The following is a 16,378-nucleotide window of genomic DNA, read 5'->3' as shown; positions in this document are numbered from 1 at the left end:
TATATGCTGCAGTGGGTGAATGTTTGGCGAATTCTCTTAAGCCACCAACCAACATAACCCTGCTTCTTTTTAGCTATCTTTCACATAAAATCCATTTAGTGTTACGTAGACAATTTAGCTGTTTCACATCTTATTCCACAGAGGAAGCGGCAGTCTCAAATGCAATCCGCCATATAAATGGACAAAAATACTCTTCCACCAACTTTCAAGTTCAGTATGACTCTTTTTGGTTAAATTCTAATATTAGTAGCTAAAATATCTAGGTTATTATACTTGTAAAAAGATGAGATTAAAGAGTATGCCAAAATGATTATTTGAAACACTCCAATTCTCAAACCAAGAGCTTTTCACTATTAAGCTTTCCATACCTTCATTTCTGTTCTCAAGAAATCACACAGTTTAAGTAGAAGCTTACCATATTTGAAAAACATGCTATCCTGTTTACATGTAACTTCTCTAAAATATCATCAGAAACATGTATTTCTTCAGAATTTGCATAATCTGCTATGTTTATAGCTTCTGTATAGTGACTCAGTGATCCTCTCCAATCGCCTTCTCGATATACATCGTTCCCTTCATTAAAAAGATTTCTAACAAGTTCTCGTATAAATAACTGTAACAAAGAAGAGAAACACACAAAATAAATACTGTTTGTGAATCTTCCATATTTCCAAATATATATTTAAATAGAAAATTTATATTTGTAAATTAATAGAACCAAAATCAAATTAAAACTTTGTCTATTTTTCTTCGCATTTTTTTCCAGTCTCTAATACTCAACACAACAATACACAGAAACAAAAGAGGATGAGCTACTTATAAAATAATTATTTTGTACATGTAACTTCTAAGACATATCTACGTGTTCCCTACATTCTTTTAGCAAACAGCAGCCCCAGCAACTGGCAAACAAATATTACACAAAGGCTGCTTTTGTAAAACAAATGATTTTTTCAGTCTAAAATGTGAACAATTACTTTCTTAAGCAATGTGTTCTCAAAGCCAGTGAAACAACCTTTTCTTTGATAAAAATGCTAGAAAGATGAATGTGAAAGTCCAAAAATTATGCAAAATAGTAACACATATAAGAATAAAATGTGTCATGAAGACATATATGCCTGAAGTCCTTTTACCTCACTTTTACTGTGCTACCCTAAAGTTTACCCAGAAGAGCACATTACTTTATCCAATGAATGCCCCAAATTCATCCCTACCGCTAGCAGGGCTAGTAGGGAAAGAGTTAATCTGAGCTGCTCTGTGAGCAACTTCCAGATATCCAAATATCTGAATACTTCTATCACAAGTAGTCCTACATATAAGTAGTCCTCCGGCTCCCATATTCAGACACAGTAAATTAACATTCATACTCTATTACTTAAATGATGATTGAAAACAACAATAAATATAATAAGATAACCCCATGTCAAAAAAACACTTCTGGAAATGCAAAAGTAGTTTCATTACCTCATATTGTTCTTGTGTCCCTGGATAGGGCAAAGTAGATCTAGAAAAAGAAATTACAAAATTTACTTATGGTACACATTGCTGAAAAGATTATGAAAAGCAGTCTCACTTGCTGCAACAGGCTAAAACACCAAATGTTTTCTACTGCCTGCACTGAACAAGGCAGGAGAGCTGCAGAGTAGATTTGATTAAATGGCTATGTTTTAGAATTACGGAGTCATTTTAATTTGAAGTTACATGGCCAGCCCTAATTCTGCTATTCAAAACGTATCAAGATTTTGAATGCTGGATTTAATGTTTCAGTGTCGTTTGTTTAAAAACAATTCCCTTCTTCCTCTTTTTCAACATGCAAAAACATTTCATATATATGAGAACTGCAAATCTTTCTGTAAGCATTATAAAATTACAAATTATCTGTTAAAAGAACATGTCAGTTTCAATTAAGTCATACCAATAACACTTAAGGAATTTTAAAAGTTCTTTTGCATGACACACTACAAAGATTTTCTCCAGCACCAAGCGTGTATTTACTTACAAACTTTTGGAAAGGAAAAACAGGAATGCCATCTCTTCCCATACAGGTTATCTGGGAACCACTTTCTAGATACTTTTTTTAAGTGCAGTTTCCTTTTTTTTTTTTCCCCCCATGTCTTATAAGAGCAGTGAACTAATGTGAAACTTCACAGTCAGTTCAAGCTAGTCAGGATCTCCTAGAGGAGAACTTGGCACTGATCCAAGTGAAAATTAACTACTGCTAAGCTTTTTTATTAAGTTAAACTTTAGCTCCAGAGAGCAGAAACATTGAGGCAGCAGTGAGCAAACTCAGCCCTGTCAGTAGCAACCTAGTCTTAGGTGCAAACGTCCATACAGGTAAGGTGGATTTTATCCACCCATGAAAAACGTCAGTGCTGATTTTTCCTCAAAGGCTGAAAGGGAACACCCTCCCACCTCCAGTCTGCTCTGCTTAGGAACAAAGCGGGGTGCTGTCTGCTCTTTAAGTCTGCTCTCCACTTCCACGTTGATGCTAGCAAATATTCTGAGGAGAAATGCAGGTTCTCTATCTTCCTCCCCTAGTACTGTTTAAAAGGACTTCTCCATCCATCTTGTATGTAAGGGTGTATAAGCATGTATAAGAATAAAAACACAGAACCATACTCTATAAACTGAAGTCCTTTCTTAATGTCCTGTTGTCTAGTGCTTCTCTCTTCCGACACATTGGACATGTTATCCTGAACATCCACTTTTTGGATATGCAACTCCTCAAAAAGGAAAGAAGAAAAACGGCTGTTAGCATGCAGCAGTTGGCATGTGGGCCCCAAGGACCCAATCTCACAGCAACAGCAAGTTGATCACGCACTGGCAGCACCATGCCTGCAGAGAACACCAAGTATGCAGAGCCCCAAAAGCAACACTCTCTCTGCCAGCACCTGCTTCTCCTGAAAACCCCTCTCCAACTTCTATTTAGCACTGCTTTTCTGCTTATTTACTCAAGATGATACAGTCATGCTAGTGAAACCAAACCAAACCGCACGCACAGCTCACATGCACTGCTGCTGAACCAAGCTGATGGGGAATGTTTCCACCTTGTGCCCCTTAATAGCTTTACACTTGCTTTATTTGTTGAAGTGGAAATAAACTCAAGAGCCCAGTATATTTATTAATAAAACCCAAGCTGGTCAGAAAACTACTATAACATCTAATTCGAGTCTCTCATCGCCAGCCAAGCACCAAGGTGTACTCAGAAACCACACAAACGGGCACCAGCGGCCAACAGCTGCCAATCTACTGAAACCTGCACCAGCAGCACAGAGCTCTGGCTTCATCTCAAAAGCCAAACTGGGTCAATTCCACATTGTCAACTTCACAATCCCAGTCAACTAGTCTGAGTCATTGATTTTTCCCCCCCATGTCTTTCATTCAATGCATTTATAACTATTCAAGTTAAACAGGCTAAAATGGTTGGTATAACCTCAACATAAGGCTACTTGGAGTATCATTTCATGGTTGCCTACAGTTGTCCCTAATCACAATGTAAAAACACAATGTATTTATTTTAAACAAAAAGATCATCAGGGCCAGGTTTTATTCTGGAAATCTAGAATTCTGGAAAAAAAAATAGCTTGAAAAAAAAGCTAATTTGCTTCACAAAAACATGTGATGTAGGAATTTACAGTAAACAATACTAAACTATAAATACTAAGCTACATGCAGCACGCTTCTGTTAGTCTTGAAACTAAGCTAAAACCACCAAAAAAATGCATTTTGCATTGGGTTGCCATGTCACATTTTGTGTTACCAACTCATATCAATGATGAAGGAATGAAAAAGTAAAACAGCAAAACAACCCCCAGCTAACTCAACAAATTCCCAACCAAGACCAGCAATCTGCCAGTAAGACACCTTACTTTGCCTGACTGATCTGGAATAATAACGTTTACAAACATTTCTCAAGGATTTTAAACAAACATATGAGAGCTCTCAAGAGTCTGTCCCATGACAACACATACCTAAAGCCACCATTAAAAAAAAAAAAAAAAAAAAGGGATTTTCTTAAGGTCACTGAGCAAATTAACGGAAGCACTGCAAGGGCTCCATTTCACCCAGCTTCCCACTGCGTCCTCTACCACCAGCAAGTTAAAATTCATAAATAAAAAGTCAGTCTCTGCAGATAACTAGCAGCTACAACAGTTCATGGACATGAATTGTTCAGATATTGCTTGTTTTGACATACAAATAACACTCAGTAATCTATTCCCAAGAGAGGAAATAACCATCAACGCTTTTGTAACTGTTTTTCACATTATTTCATGCATCCTTTTTTCTTTATCAGGTTATTAATACATACCACTTCTGCCATATATACAAAGGACGTTTATTATGAGAGAAATGTTTTACTGGCTAACAATAGCATATCTATGAAGAAATATAAATATAAATGCCAAAAGGAAATTTATTGGCCATTTGAATACTTTATTTACTCACTCATGGTTTAGCACTGAGAATTCAAACAAGGCTAACAAGACTCAGAAACCCTCATGCTAACCAAACAAGCAGCAGCATCAGCATACACTTATCCACAAAAATAAGGAAGCTAAATAAAGCATTTTTTCTCCCTGAATTAACAACTGATAAGGTTGTTAATAAGGTTGTGTTACTTTGTCAACACAAGTCTCTTGTATATGTTAAGATCCGGGCAAGCATAAAATTAGCTTTGCTCTACTAATTCTAAGCAACCTCAACACTCCACCAACTTGCAAAGTGGTGAAGTCCGGCATAGTAACAACTGCATTTATTTACCACCTGTAGCAAAAAATATTAAAGAATAACTCACATATTGATGCTGGAATTTCTCCGTAACAATAAAGTTAATGGAACTGTTACAAATTTGCATCACAGATAAAAGAATGCCAGCAAGTGACGAACATATGAGAGTGGCATAATTTATTATTCAAAGGAGTTTTCTGTTTCTTCCTCCTAACTCATCTGTATCCATAAGACATTCAGGTAAAAATTATCCTTCTGTAGTATACTTGGGCAGTCACTTTATCCCAATATTTGATTTTGCAGCGGATTTAAAGTTGTCTCACATAATGCCTCCAACAGTATCTCTCCCATCCGAATTATTCTTACATCCTCTTGTGCAACCAGAAACACATCAGCCTCGGTTATACACAGCAAATAATGGTGCCTTGACTTTCAGTCATCCATTCACTTTCAAAATACAGAAAAATCACCTGTAACAGCTCTTCTCCTTCATCTGAAGGGACAGAATTTAAAACAAATATGCATATGTATATATATATTTTTGAAAGTTAAAATGCTGCCCTGTTTCTTGTAACTACTATTAGAAAAACACAGCCCATATGGTGGCTTTACGCTGTGTACAAGCCATTGACAGAGACAAGCTACAGGAGAGAGGTAGTGTGGGATGTTAAAACAAACAAACAAAAAAAAAAAACAACACTAATGTACCAGTAATTAAGATTATAGGCAGAACTGAGTGTTGCACAGAGTGTTGTATTTCTTCAACTGCTGCTAGTGACCAATCCAAGCTCCATTCACTAAACCTAGGACAAAAAAAAACATCTGCCTAAACCCAAAGAACAATTATCACTGTTAAATCTTTATCACAGGCTTCATCTCAATCACATTACACAGAGAGAAAGTGACAGAAAATACAGTGCCAGCAGTCAATGTCACCTTTTCAGACAGACACCAGCCCAGTTACACAAACAGGAGATATGGAGGAAAACATGTTTGTGCCAGCTCTGGCAGACAGGAAAACCAACATGTCTCTATTGTACAAAGCCATTCACACCTCTTACTGGTTCTTTGCTTTCCTTCCAGCAGGACAATTTTCTTGTTTTCTAAACTTTGTCACTTCTGCAGCATTCAGGTAAGTTTTAAAGGACGTTCTCAACATATAGGATGTGCCTGGGCTAATTCTTTAGGCACTGAGGATTTGAATATAATCAATGCTACAATCAGTGCTAGATCATCTTGTACTGTAAAATTTATCTTTAAAAGCAAATTAATCAATTCACAGAGAATTCAGTGTTTCTACAGAAGGAAGGCAGGCTCTGGGCATTGTGAAGGGGAAGGTCATAGTGCCCAGCCTTTGCTAAATCTCAAGTCACCAGTTAAGTAATCACCACCAGTTAAGGTCCAACACGGTGCTTTACAAAGATCCTAACATCAAGAGATTGAACAGGAACAGTAAAGCCCGTGAGCGGACATTATGAAGAACAGAAATGATCGCACTGGAGACAAACCCAGGGGATGGCCAACCAACCTGCTGTGCCCAGGAGTTCCCCCAGTTGGGAGCTCGGTTCCAAAGGGCAGTGAGCTGGAGAGGATGGAGCCTCCCTCCTACCGCATCCAGCTGTGTGGACAACTCATTGACAGGCAAACAGGGCACAGAGCATTCCCTCTGTTCTTAACGCCCAACATTACCTGGGGACCAGAACTACTACGCAGGGTGTCAGTGGCCAAATAATTGTTACAGTTCCTTCCTCTGTGTGCATGTATGTGAGCGTTGTTTTTTTAATAGATGTGGGTTTTTTTGTTTGTTTGTTTTTAAGATAATGGAAGCATATCCTCTTGCCATGCACCACTGAGTTCACTATTAATGCAATTACTGGGTTACAAGAATGTTAAATTAGATGTTTCCACAGTACAAACCACATTGAAAATTTCATTGTGATTGCTGCTGGTCTATCTGTACTGGACTCACTGTTACAGCTGAATTATAAACCTTGACAGGGTGCAGGTCTAATGAAAATCACACCGAGCTAAGACCCCCTTTTGTATTATAGCATCCACCTTCTGCCCCTTTATATGTCACAGGCAGGAAAGAAGTTATAAAAAGGCAACAGACTAAAAAAATTAACTCAGCCAAAAATGAATCTATCATCTACACCTTCATATGTTAAAGCTTTATTCAGCAATCAGAAGTTGTCAAACCAGAAGTCTGGTTGTAAAATTAAAATGTGAACAGTTCACCACTGTTTACATATAGGAAAACCATACTCATGAAGAAGAAAGTTGTATTCTGGGCCCAACGGTAAAGGGAATACTGCAAAGTGGACAGGGAAGACTGAAGGGCACACGAGTAACTGACTGAAAGGCAGCCAAGCCAGTACAGATCCCTTCCTCCCATGATAAGTTGAAGCCTGTTTCTGTTACTATGCCCGGCACCTCCGAGCAGGGCAGCGAGCGCAGCATGTTTGGGTGTTAGGATCTAAACAGAGCTGTAAATACACAACTCCACATCCGGGAACACATACCGTACCCTACCTGCTTCCCAGAGAGTCAGAGGCAAAACCACCTCAGCAAGGGCCAGGCTGGACATCGGGCACCTGCCCCAGGGGGATGAACACAGCCCAATGCAGGCTCCTCAAAGCCATCTCATCACTCATCCTGCTGCCCCGCTGTTTAACCAGGTCATTGCAGATCACAAAGCGCAGCCCTTTCCCGAGAGCCTGAACCGCTTAGCATTCTTGGGTTGGCACCACAATGAGGAAGGGGAAGCAGAGAGCTTGACACAAAGGGCTTTTAGAAGGATCTTCCTGGGGCAGCGCGGGCACAAATGAGCTCAGCGCCTCGGCCACGCACCGCTGGGCATTGCCCCGGGCAGATCAGGGTAACGGGCAGGGGGAGGGGAGGGAGCAGCGCAGAACACGCGGGTTTTGTTACTTCTGGGCTCCCACTCCGCAGGTACCAGAGCTGCACAGCCAGCTCCCACGTTGGAAGCACCCCTGACACGCGGCTCGGCCTCGGGCTTGGTTTCTTCCTACAGGAGCAGACTCAGCTCCAGCTGCACGGCACCGTCTCCGTACCGCGAACGGAGCAGAGCGCGCCGCAAGCTGAACCCCGACTCACCCCACGTTACTCACACGGGCACCTCCCTGCACCCCCACACCCGGTACCCCAACGGCAACGCCCGCCCGCCGTGCCCACAGCTCGCTGCACCTTCCCGAGCCGCGGGAGCTCCGGGGGCGAACAAAGGAGCCGCATAAGGCCGCCTCATTCCCCCCCCCCCCCCGGCGGCCGGGGCCGCGCGTCACGCTCCGCGCACGAATCGCGCCGAGCACCGGACCCAGCCCGGGACCCGGGCAGCCGCAGCGCCTCCTCGGGCCGGGACGCGCGGGCACCAGGCCCAACCCCACCGAGCAGCTGGGCCCCGCGGGGCTGCCTCCGCCCCCTACAGCCTGCCCGCGCCCCGCTAACCCCGCGGGCCCAGCGTCCCCCGCTCTCCCACGGGCGCACCGGGCCCGGCACCCCCCCGCCACATTTGTTACCAGCGGACGAGGAGCCAAGCGTCGGAGCACATCCCGTGCCGCCCCCCAGACCCTACCTGTGGCTGTGGCTGCAACTGCCCGCGGCCCCCACGGCGGCGACAACGACGGCTCCGCCTCCCGCGGCTGCGGCTCCGCCTCCCCCGGTCTGGCCCGGCCCCACCGCGCGCGCGCGCCCCCTGCCGCCCGGAGGCCGCCGATTGGCCGCAGCGCCCAGCACCGCCCGCTCCCCCATTGGCTCGTCGCTCTTGTTTGTGAAACTCGCCCTCCTGATTGGTGACGGCGCGGGAGGGCTTTGGCGCTGATTGACTGGGTTCCTGGAAGCCCCGCCTCTTTTTTTTGCCGCTGCGCGCAGCTCGCCCTACCGCCAGGGCCCGCCGGGGAGGGTGGGTGGCGCCTAGTCGGCTCTCCCGGAAGCAGCGTGACGTAGCAGCCTGCCCGCGGCGCCTCCCGGGAGTGCTGGCCGACGGTGACGTCACCCCCCTTCTGCGCGCTCCTTCTACGCATGCTCGGGGCGGGGGCGCCTGAGGGAACCGTGGGGGAGGCCTGAGGGGAGGAGCGAAAGGTGAAGGGCGGCGTGAGGGTGCGGTCCGTGTTTATGGAAACTTTCTTTCTTTTTTTTTTTTTTTTTTTTTTTTTCTCCGAATAATAAAATCCGAGTAAACCGAACCGTTGCATTGTCGTTAGTCGCGAGCACCCACCGCCTCTGCCTTGGGATCTGACGGTGGGCCGGGGCTCCGCGTGTGCGTCCCGGTACCGGGAGGTTGCGCGGGCCCCTTGCCGGGGCGGCCCCGCTAACACCGGGTGTTGGAGGGCGCCCCGGTGCCGGCACGTGTCCGTGCAGTAGAGCCCTGCAGAGCAAAACGTCCCGGGCCTTAGCCTAGTGCACCGGGAAGTGGTGTCTCGGGCGCAGTCAGGCCCCTGGCAGATGCCTTCGGCTCGGCAGCATTAATCAGCTCTGATCTAATTACTGCTGAAAGGCCGAGCATAAATTGCTGAGCGTGGCTTTGAGGCCTTTCTAAGCCGCGGTAGTTGAATTGCCTCCAGATAACCTGGCTGATGTGAGCTTGTGATTCAAGGTTAACCTGATGCAAGGTTGCAATTCCTTTAACTAAGTGTGAGAATTTAATTGCAGCAGTTTGCCATGAAAGAGTTAAGCATATAAGATTAAAAGTCCTCTAAAACTGAATGAAAAATCAGGTTGTTGCTCACTGCAGAAACTAAAGGAAGGTGAGAGGGGGAAAAAAAGCATGCCCAGGACAATGGTTGTACTCATGGATAATAAACCGTGAGCTGGACCATGAAAATGGTGAAAGAAGGCTTAGCTGATTCCACATTATAACTGTATGAACACTGAGCAGCTTTAAGCAAGCAATACAATCGTTCTCATCCAGAACAACAAACCGAAGATCAGGTAAAATCTTTCAGCTGATAGAAGCATGTTAAAAATATTGGTCCTAGTTGTTAATGCTTTCTATGTATGGGTATTGCATAAATCATGTTGTACACATCACTCACTGGTAAAAGATGCCTTGCTGAGAATTCCACCCATGGGCTGACCAATTTGGGAGAGTTTCAGGTGTAGGATGTGATTAAGGAGACATTGGAGAGGCAAGGACAATATTAAGGAGGTATTGGGGAGACATTGGGGAGGCAAGGACAATCCCCAGACATGGACTGTATATCTCGAAACAAGACACTGGAACTCATGATAAGGAAGCAGCAGACGGACAGAGAAACAAATGTAAAGACTATAAATCTCAAAACTGGACATTGGAATTCATTATAAAGATACAACAAATGGAAGAATTAGCAACAACCAGCTCTTGCAATTAAGAAACCTGCCAACTCAGCAGATTCCTGGCCAAAGGTGAAAAGTACACTGTGAGGAAGACTCGGGGTCTTCCTCCCAAAGACCCCTGCCCACGTCCCAAAGACCCCTGCCCACAATTCTTGGGAGGCTCTACGCAGGCGCAAGGTGCCAAAAGGCTAATTAGCATGAGAAGCGAGGGAAGGCGGGGATAGGTAATGCATATGTATAGGCGCTTGTAGAATATTGATAGATTGATTGTATAAATTCAAGACTGCTTTCCACTTTGGGTATGCACGATAGGTGGAGAGATCCCCCGTGCATCCAGCACTGCAATAAAGGATATACCACTTAAGGAAATTTCGGCTTCGATCTTTGAATCAGATGGACTGCAGAAGTGAGCCTGAAAATTGTGGGATGATGTTAAAGTACAGAAAACGCTGTAAGAACACCCTATGTATCAAACACTTAGGAAGCAAAACAGATTTTATGCTAGAATTATTATGTTGTTGAACAAGCTACATTATTTATTTATTTATTAAAAACAAATTGTACCCTATAAGCAGCTCCAGCAACACAGCAGTGGCACTCTGTGAGAGTGGGAGCTTTGGAGTCGTGTTTTCGTGTTATGTACCGGATGTGCAAAATATCAGGAGAATGTGGCAAGGCATTGACCCAAAACCAAGCTTTTGAGGAAATAATATATTTTGCTTTTATATAAATTGGAAGTAGATAACATAATTATTTTCATTTGTTTAAATTAATTTTATGGTATAGTAACTCAGAGGAACAGAATAGTAGTTACACTTCAACCATCTTGAACTGACTTATTGTCACAGGTTAACAAGTGATAATTACTCCTGTTACATAACCTGATTATCTTTCACTTTAAAATACTCTTTGTGGAAGCCTACATAAACTTACCAGACTAATTATTTTTTGACAATTTCAACTGCTTATGTAGTTATACTGACATGTAAGGGGAACCTGGTTATTGTTGCTTATGAGAGAATTATTCCAGGAGAGAGAGAGATTAAATACCCTTTAAAAGGAATTTGGAAACACTGCATTTCTGTATCAAGAAGGAAAGACCCTTGTACCTTGCTAGAACATCACTGGAGTTGCTTTCTTGGAGAATTAATCTTTTGTCATATTAAAACCTGTTAAAAGAGATGTTTCATCGCTATACGTACTGATGATTTTGAACAAACAATCTAGGTTAATTATTTGACAAAGAGGAAAAACTCAATGTAGCTGGAAGTTGTAGAGCTTTTTTGCACTTTGGAGAAAATTGTTATTCTTTGATTGTTCCTAACCACTGTAGTAGAATTGTTACTCAGAAGTGCGTATTTTAGTTGCTTTTATAAGACTGACCAAGAACCAATCTACAGACTGAAAAACGTGTAATTGTAGATTTTTTAGTAGTAGTTAGTAGACCAGAAGAACACACATACTCTCCTTTTCACCACTTTAATACAAGTAGATATGTTCCTTTTCACTAATCTAAGTTATAACTTGTAATGTTATAATAACCTAACATCTATGATTGAGTAGTTCCCTTTCCAGTTTAAGTGATATTTTGAGCTAATAAAGAGTTGGGACTTAGTAGAAATTAAGTCATTTATGCAGCTGACTACCAGAAGTATGGTCAGATTTTCTTAGTATTTTTTCCCCAATAAACTTATAAAACAAACCAGGCAAAGGGACTTCCCTTGAAATCCACAAATTATTTTCTGAGAGGAAACAAAAGAACAGTCTTATTTTTATAATTCAGATGTTAAAAAGTAAATTGCTCTGGAGTCCATCTTTGCGTTCACTAATCAGGAGAGTTACATAGCTATGAATAGCAGCATCAGATGATTGGAAGACAAGTAACTAGTTTTTTCAGTGCATTGCATTTTCTGCAGCATCTTAAGTCCTTATCATTGAACATTTTCTGACATTAGGATTTCAGTTCATAGAAATTTCTAATGTAAATAAGTTATTTATGTGTAGAGATAATTCCAGGAAATGTATTCCCTTAAACTATTTTGGTTTTGTCGTTTTGAAAGAGGCCTTGATTTTCTTTTCCAGACACAGAATTCCATCATACATATGCACAGTGACATTGTGCTCTTTCCATAAGCAGTGGTTTGCAAATATATGGCTATTCCATTTCCACATGTATTTTGGGAAGAAAAAGAAATTTCCTGAATAATTAAAACAGGAAGTTTCAAAAAAGTTTTTTAAAAAAAACTTTTTTTTTTTTTTAACATCTGTATAAATAGCCAGTTTGGGTCAGGCATAAATATGTGTTTTAGCAACTATGAAAGGAAGTATTCACCAAAAAAAAAATATATATATATATTATATAAATAATTCTCCAAGGTAGAGCTCAACATAAAAAAAACAGGATGAAATACAGGATTCCTTCTGTGAAAGGCATGCTCAGAAGTGTTGGCCTGAATTACTCAGATTGTAACAGTTAAACCATATTAAATCTTTATGAGTAGACGAACCTTAAAAATAATGTCCTGTATTTTAAATAATCAGGTTAATGTAATCCATTCTATAAGTCAATTTGCAGTTGGTATTTTTTATACCTGTTTTTTTGTTTGTTTGTTTGTTGTTTGTTTGTTTGTTTTTTTTGGGGGGGGATATCTTGATGTTTTCCTTAGGATACACAGAAATGAGTGAGAAGTGCTTTGAGCAAAATAGGAAGACCTAGTGCACATTCTTGTAGCTGGCCAGCATATGGAGGAGGACTCCCACCTAAGGTATTGCAAATATTAGGTTTTTATTTATTTATTGGTATTAATGAATACCAATGAACTAATGAATCCTTTATACCCCCATGGACAAATACTGAGTATGGCATGCAAGTCATACTCTGTGGCATTTTATCTGTTCTGTCATGTGCATGCCACGCTGTTGAATAACCTAACTGACTGCATTACTGACACAGCAAGATCTTTTCCTTTACAAATGATGATGATATAGTATATTGTCACTTCCCACAGTTACTGGTGAGAATACAGGCTTGACCCCTGAAAATAAGATGAATTTTTAAGTTAAGTCACATGAGAGCAGAATATTCTGTACTAGACAATACTTAACTAATCTCTGTAGAAATAAAAAGGTTTTGGTGTTTGTGTGTGTGTTTTAACTTTCTTGTTTATTCTTTCTTAAAACATTTATATATCCTTATTCAGTTACTCTTAGACTTGAACTAAACGGCATAACAAGATCTTCCTACACAAACGTTATGTTGCCAAGTTGTGCTTATGACTCTCTCTGTAACCACGAATAATTACTTACTGTATGCAAAAAGTAAAGGAATTGATAATACCCTAACAGAGAAATGATTTCTGCTATCACTGAGCGGCTCTGGGTGGCAGAGGGGCAGCTGAGTATTTGAAGAACAGCAAGTGAAACTGCAAATTTTGTTATATGAGCCTGATATTAGTTGTGAACGTTTTTTATTTTCTTAGGAAAATAAATAGCATTTTTTTAATTAATTTAAAACTCCTTGCTGAGTAGAACATTTAGAATGTTTAAGAAAGCAAAACATATACATTTTTTTTTGTGTCTAGGAATTAAAGTAGAAATCCTTGTCATATTTTACATTAAACTGAAGTATTAGTATGCAGCGGAGAGTATCCCGTGTTAGTTTCAGTGTCTCAATGTTAATCTGCAGCAGAATTAAAAACTAATAAACAGTCGCTCTGTAGCAGTATACAGCTTTTACTGAGCCTAAGGAGAAGGGATTGCCTACTCCTGCAGCATTGTGAGGACCAATTGACCAGCAGAGGGCACAAGTCCCACTCCAGGGTTCCTAGGGTGCTGGTATCTACAAACCGATGTCAGGTGTCATAAGCAGAGCTAGAACGAAAGGAATTCCTGCAGGTTGAAAGGTTCAGAATTAGAAATGACTTCTTGAATTAAGAAAACCCAACAACTTCAGTGTAATATTATAGCATGCAGAAGACCCCTGTCTTGCACAAGGCTAGCTGACATTAATGCCAGCCACCACCGTGAGCATTAGCTGGAGGCCTCCAACCAGCCCATGACAATAATCTTGAGTGAAACATGCTGCAGCACGACAAAGGTGTGGATGGCGGGTCTAATGAGGGTAAGAAGAAGAAGGGTAACCCTTTGCCAGGATGGGTGATCAGCTAGAGGTCTTCTTTTAGCCAGGAAAGAAAGAGTGCCAGTCCCTGCTTTTAAACTTTTCTGAGGAATAATAAGGATGATAACTGGTAGGTGTCTCCATAAATGAGAGGGAGATGGATTTAAGCTTTCTTTTTCCCTAGTTTGCTCCATAATGTACCTAAGGCTTACTCAGGCCTCTCTCTCTTTGCATGTTTGAAAACAATCAGAGTGTATCACCTCAGGCTGGCAGGGGAAGGAACAAGAAAAATAAGTGCTTGTCAGGGTATGCTACTACAGGTTAGACCATTTCCTGATGTTGTCACACATTTCAACAGGAAGAGTGACAAAACTGGAACCACATCAAGCCATACCTGAAAGTCGCTTGAGATGAATGAGCAACTACTCAAAAGCATGCTGTCCTGAAAATGCATTGGTTGAATTTTTATTTTTTACATCATTATATCATTATAGTCAAGGTTCTTAGCTAAGATATCCTTCCTAAATGTTAGTTGTCCAGAGTATGGAAAAAAAAAAAAAAAAAAAAAACTTGTAGCTGGTAGCTGGACTAGAAAATTTAAATGCCACACGGTTTTGAAAACGTGATTTAAAATGATTTAAAAATGAAAGGGAATATGCAGGGCATTTTGTATTAATTCATACCAGAAATACTAAAGAGGAAATAAATTTGAGACTCTGAAACAAACAGTTCTGCTCTATAGGGTCTCAGTAGTTTAACTTCAGTTTTCCTGTTTACTGAGCCTTAATGCTGCATGCACTCAAGACTTTTAAATCTTTTGAGGTGCTTTACCATTTTCATAAGGGACTTGCAAACTCACAAACTCTCTTCTGATCACAAAAAATGTATCTGTCTGGACATAAAGGCTATATTCCAATAGGAATAATATATATATTGTTTCAATTCTTGGTTTAATAATAACTGATCTATTCTAGCTGGTTACAGAATTTTGACCAGGGTTGGGAAAAGTCAGGAGTTGGGACAGTTCTGTGGGCAGTTCTCACAGCACCTCTCCATGTCCAGGGATTTAAGGACAATCACTGACGGTGCCTAATATATCTTGAAAAAGGATGTCTATATCTATTTATCTATATAGATATAGATATATATACATATAAAGGTACTTTAAGGATACAAGAAAAGCACATTATGAAGTTATTAATCTGTCAACTCTCTTCTTTCCGAGCAGCTTTAAAGTTTTCAATGTTTACATGTTTCATTACATTTTCAAAAAAAAAACCCTACAATTTTTCTTATTATTTTTTTGTGGTTAAGAAGGTTTAAATGTAGCAATATATGCCCATTTAATTTATTGGATTATTTCATTATATTCCATTTTTTCTATACCATTGTTTTATTCATTTCTACATTACAAACAGGCATTGGAGGTTAAACTGAGGAAAATACACACAATTTCTGGCCTGCTTGGTAATATGATATTTACATCACTGTTGTAACTGGCTAACTCATTATCATGAGCTTCAGCTGTTTACATCTGATCTTAATTTTATCATTTTCTTTAACTATGGCTGTGCTGATTAACAATGTAAGGCATGTAGATTACTTCCTTTGAGAGAAAGAGAACATCATTGCATCCGCTGTTAGCGTGAATCTATCTCAAGTTTAGATCTTGATGATCCTTATGGGTCCCTTCCAACTCGGGATATTCTATAAGTGTTTTATTTGAGGGGTAATACACATTCTAGCTGTACTTTGGAGCTACGTGTTTTTGTTAGATTCAGTATCTTGATTTCCACCTCCATGGTCCTGTCCTTATTTGCTTGGCTTTATACTTGGAAGTTAAGAAGAACATATGTTTAATCCTAGAGAATTCTAACATAACTGAAAAGACGGATTATGGCTAAAGTGAATTGATCTCTTTTTCTATCACAGCTTATATATGCAGTTTAAATCTGCCCATAAAGAAGATGGAGGAGGTGAAACCAGTGGTTTGTAATCTAACCCAGAGGTTAAGTTTGTTCAGGAAAGAACACAACCAGAACTGAAGAATACCTCCATCCACAGAGGGGGCCCTACCATAATAACAGATGACTACACAGCGACCCAAAGCACACCAAATAGTGGCAATCAATGGCTTACTTCTGAGCCAAACTAAAATGCTAGCATGGACACATACTTTACCAATTTGATCATTCCTGC

The 16,378-nt window shown here is 40.8% G+C and overlaps 1 protein-coding gene across 4 annotated transcripts in view; it reads right to left on the bottom strand.

Moving 5' to 3' along the window:
• ZC3H7A (zinc finger CCCH-type containing 7A) overlaps positions 1–8,511 on the bottom strand; it is a 28,525-nt gene extending 20,014 nt beyond the window's left edge. For 2 of the 4 annotated variants that reach the window (XR_011101765.1, XM_068699925.1), the window contains exons 1-3: positions 8,321–8,511; positions 1,465–1,504; positions 416–613 (exon numbers count right to left, since the gene is read on the bottom strand). Coding sequence is in view for 3 of the 4 variants with exons in the window: in XM_068699925.1 (XP_068556026.1) it covers positions 416–613; positions 1,465–1,504; positions 8,321–8,496 (414 nt within the window). In the remaining variant the exon portion in view is untranslated. Of the gene's footprint in view, positions 1–415; positions 614–1,464; positions 1,505–2,619; positions 2,724–8,264 lie in introns of all 4 variants that reach the window. The other 2 variants (XM_068699926.1, XM_068699927.1) reach the window with 2 other exon arrangements.
• Positions 8,512–16,378: the final 7,867 nt, after the last annotated feature.

The sequence above is a fragment of the Anas acuta genome, chromosome 15 (assembly GCF_963932015.1).
Source record: "Anas acuta chromosome 15, bAnaAcu1.1, whole genome shotgun sequence".
Classification (NCBI taxonomy): Eukaryota; Metazoa; Chordata; class Aves; order Anseriformes; family Anatidae; genus Anas; species Anas acuta.
The sequence above is the reverse complement of the archived record's forward strand: the minus strand, read 5'-3'. Positions and strand labels throughout refer to the sequence as shown.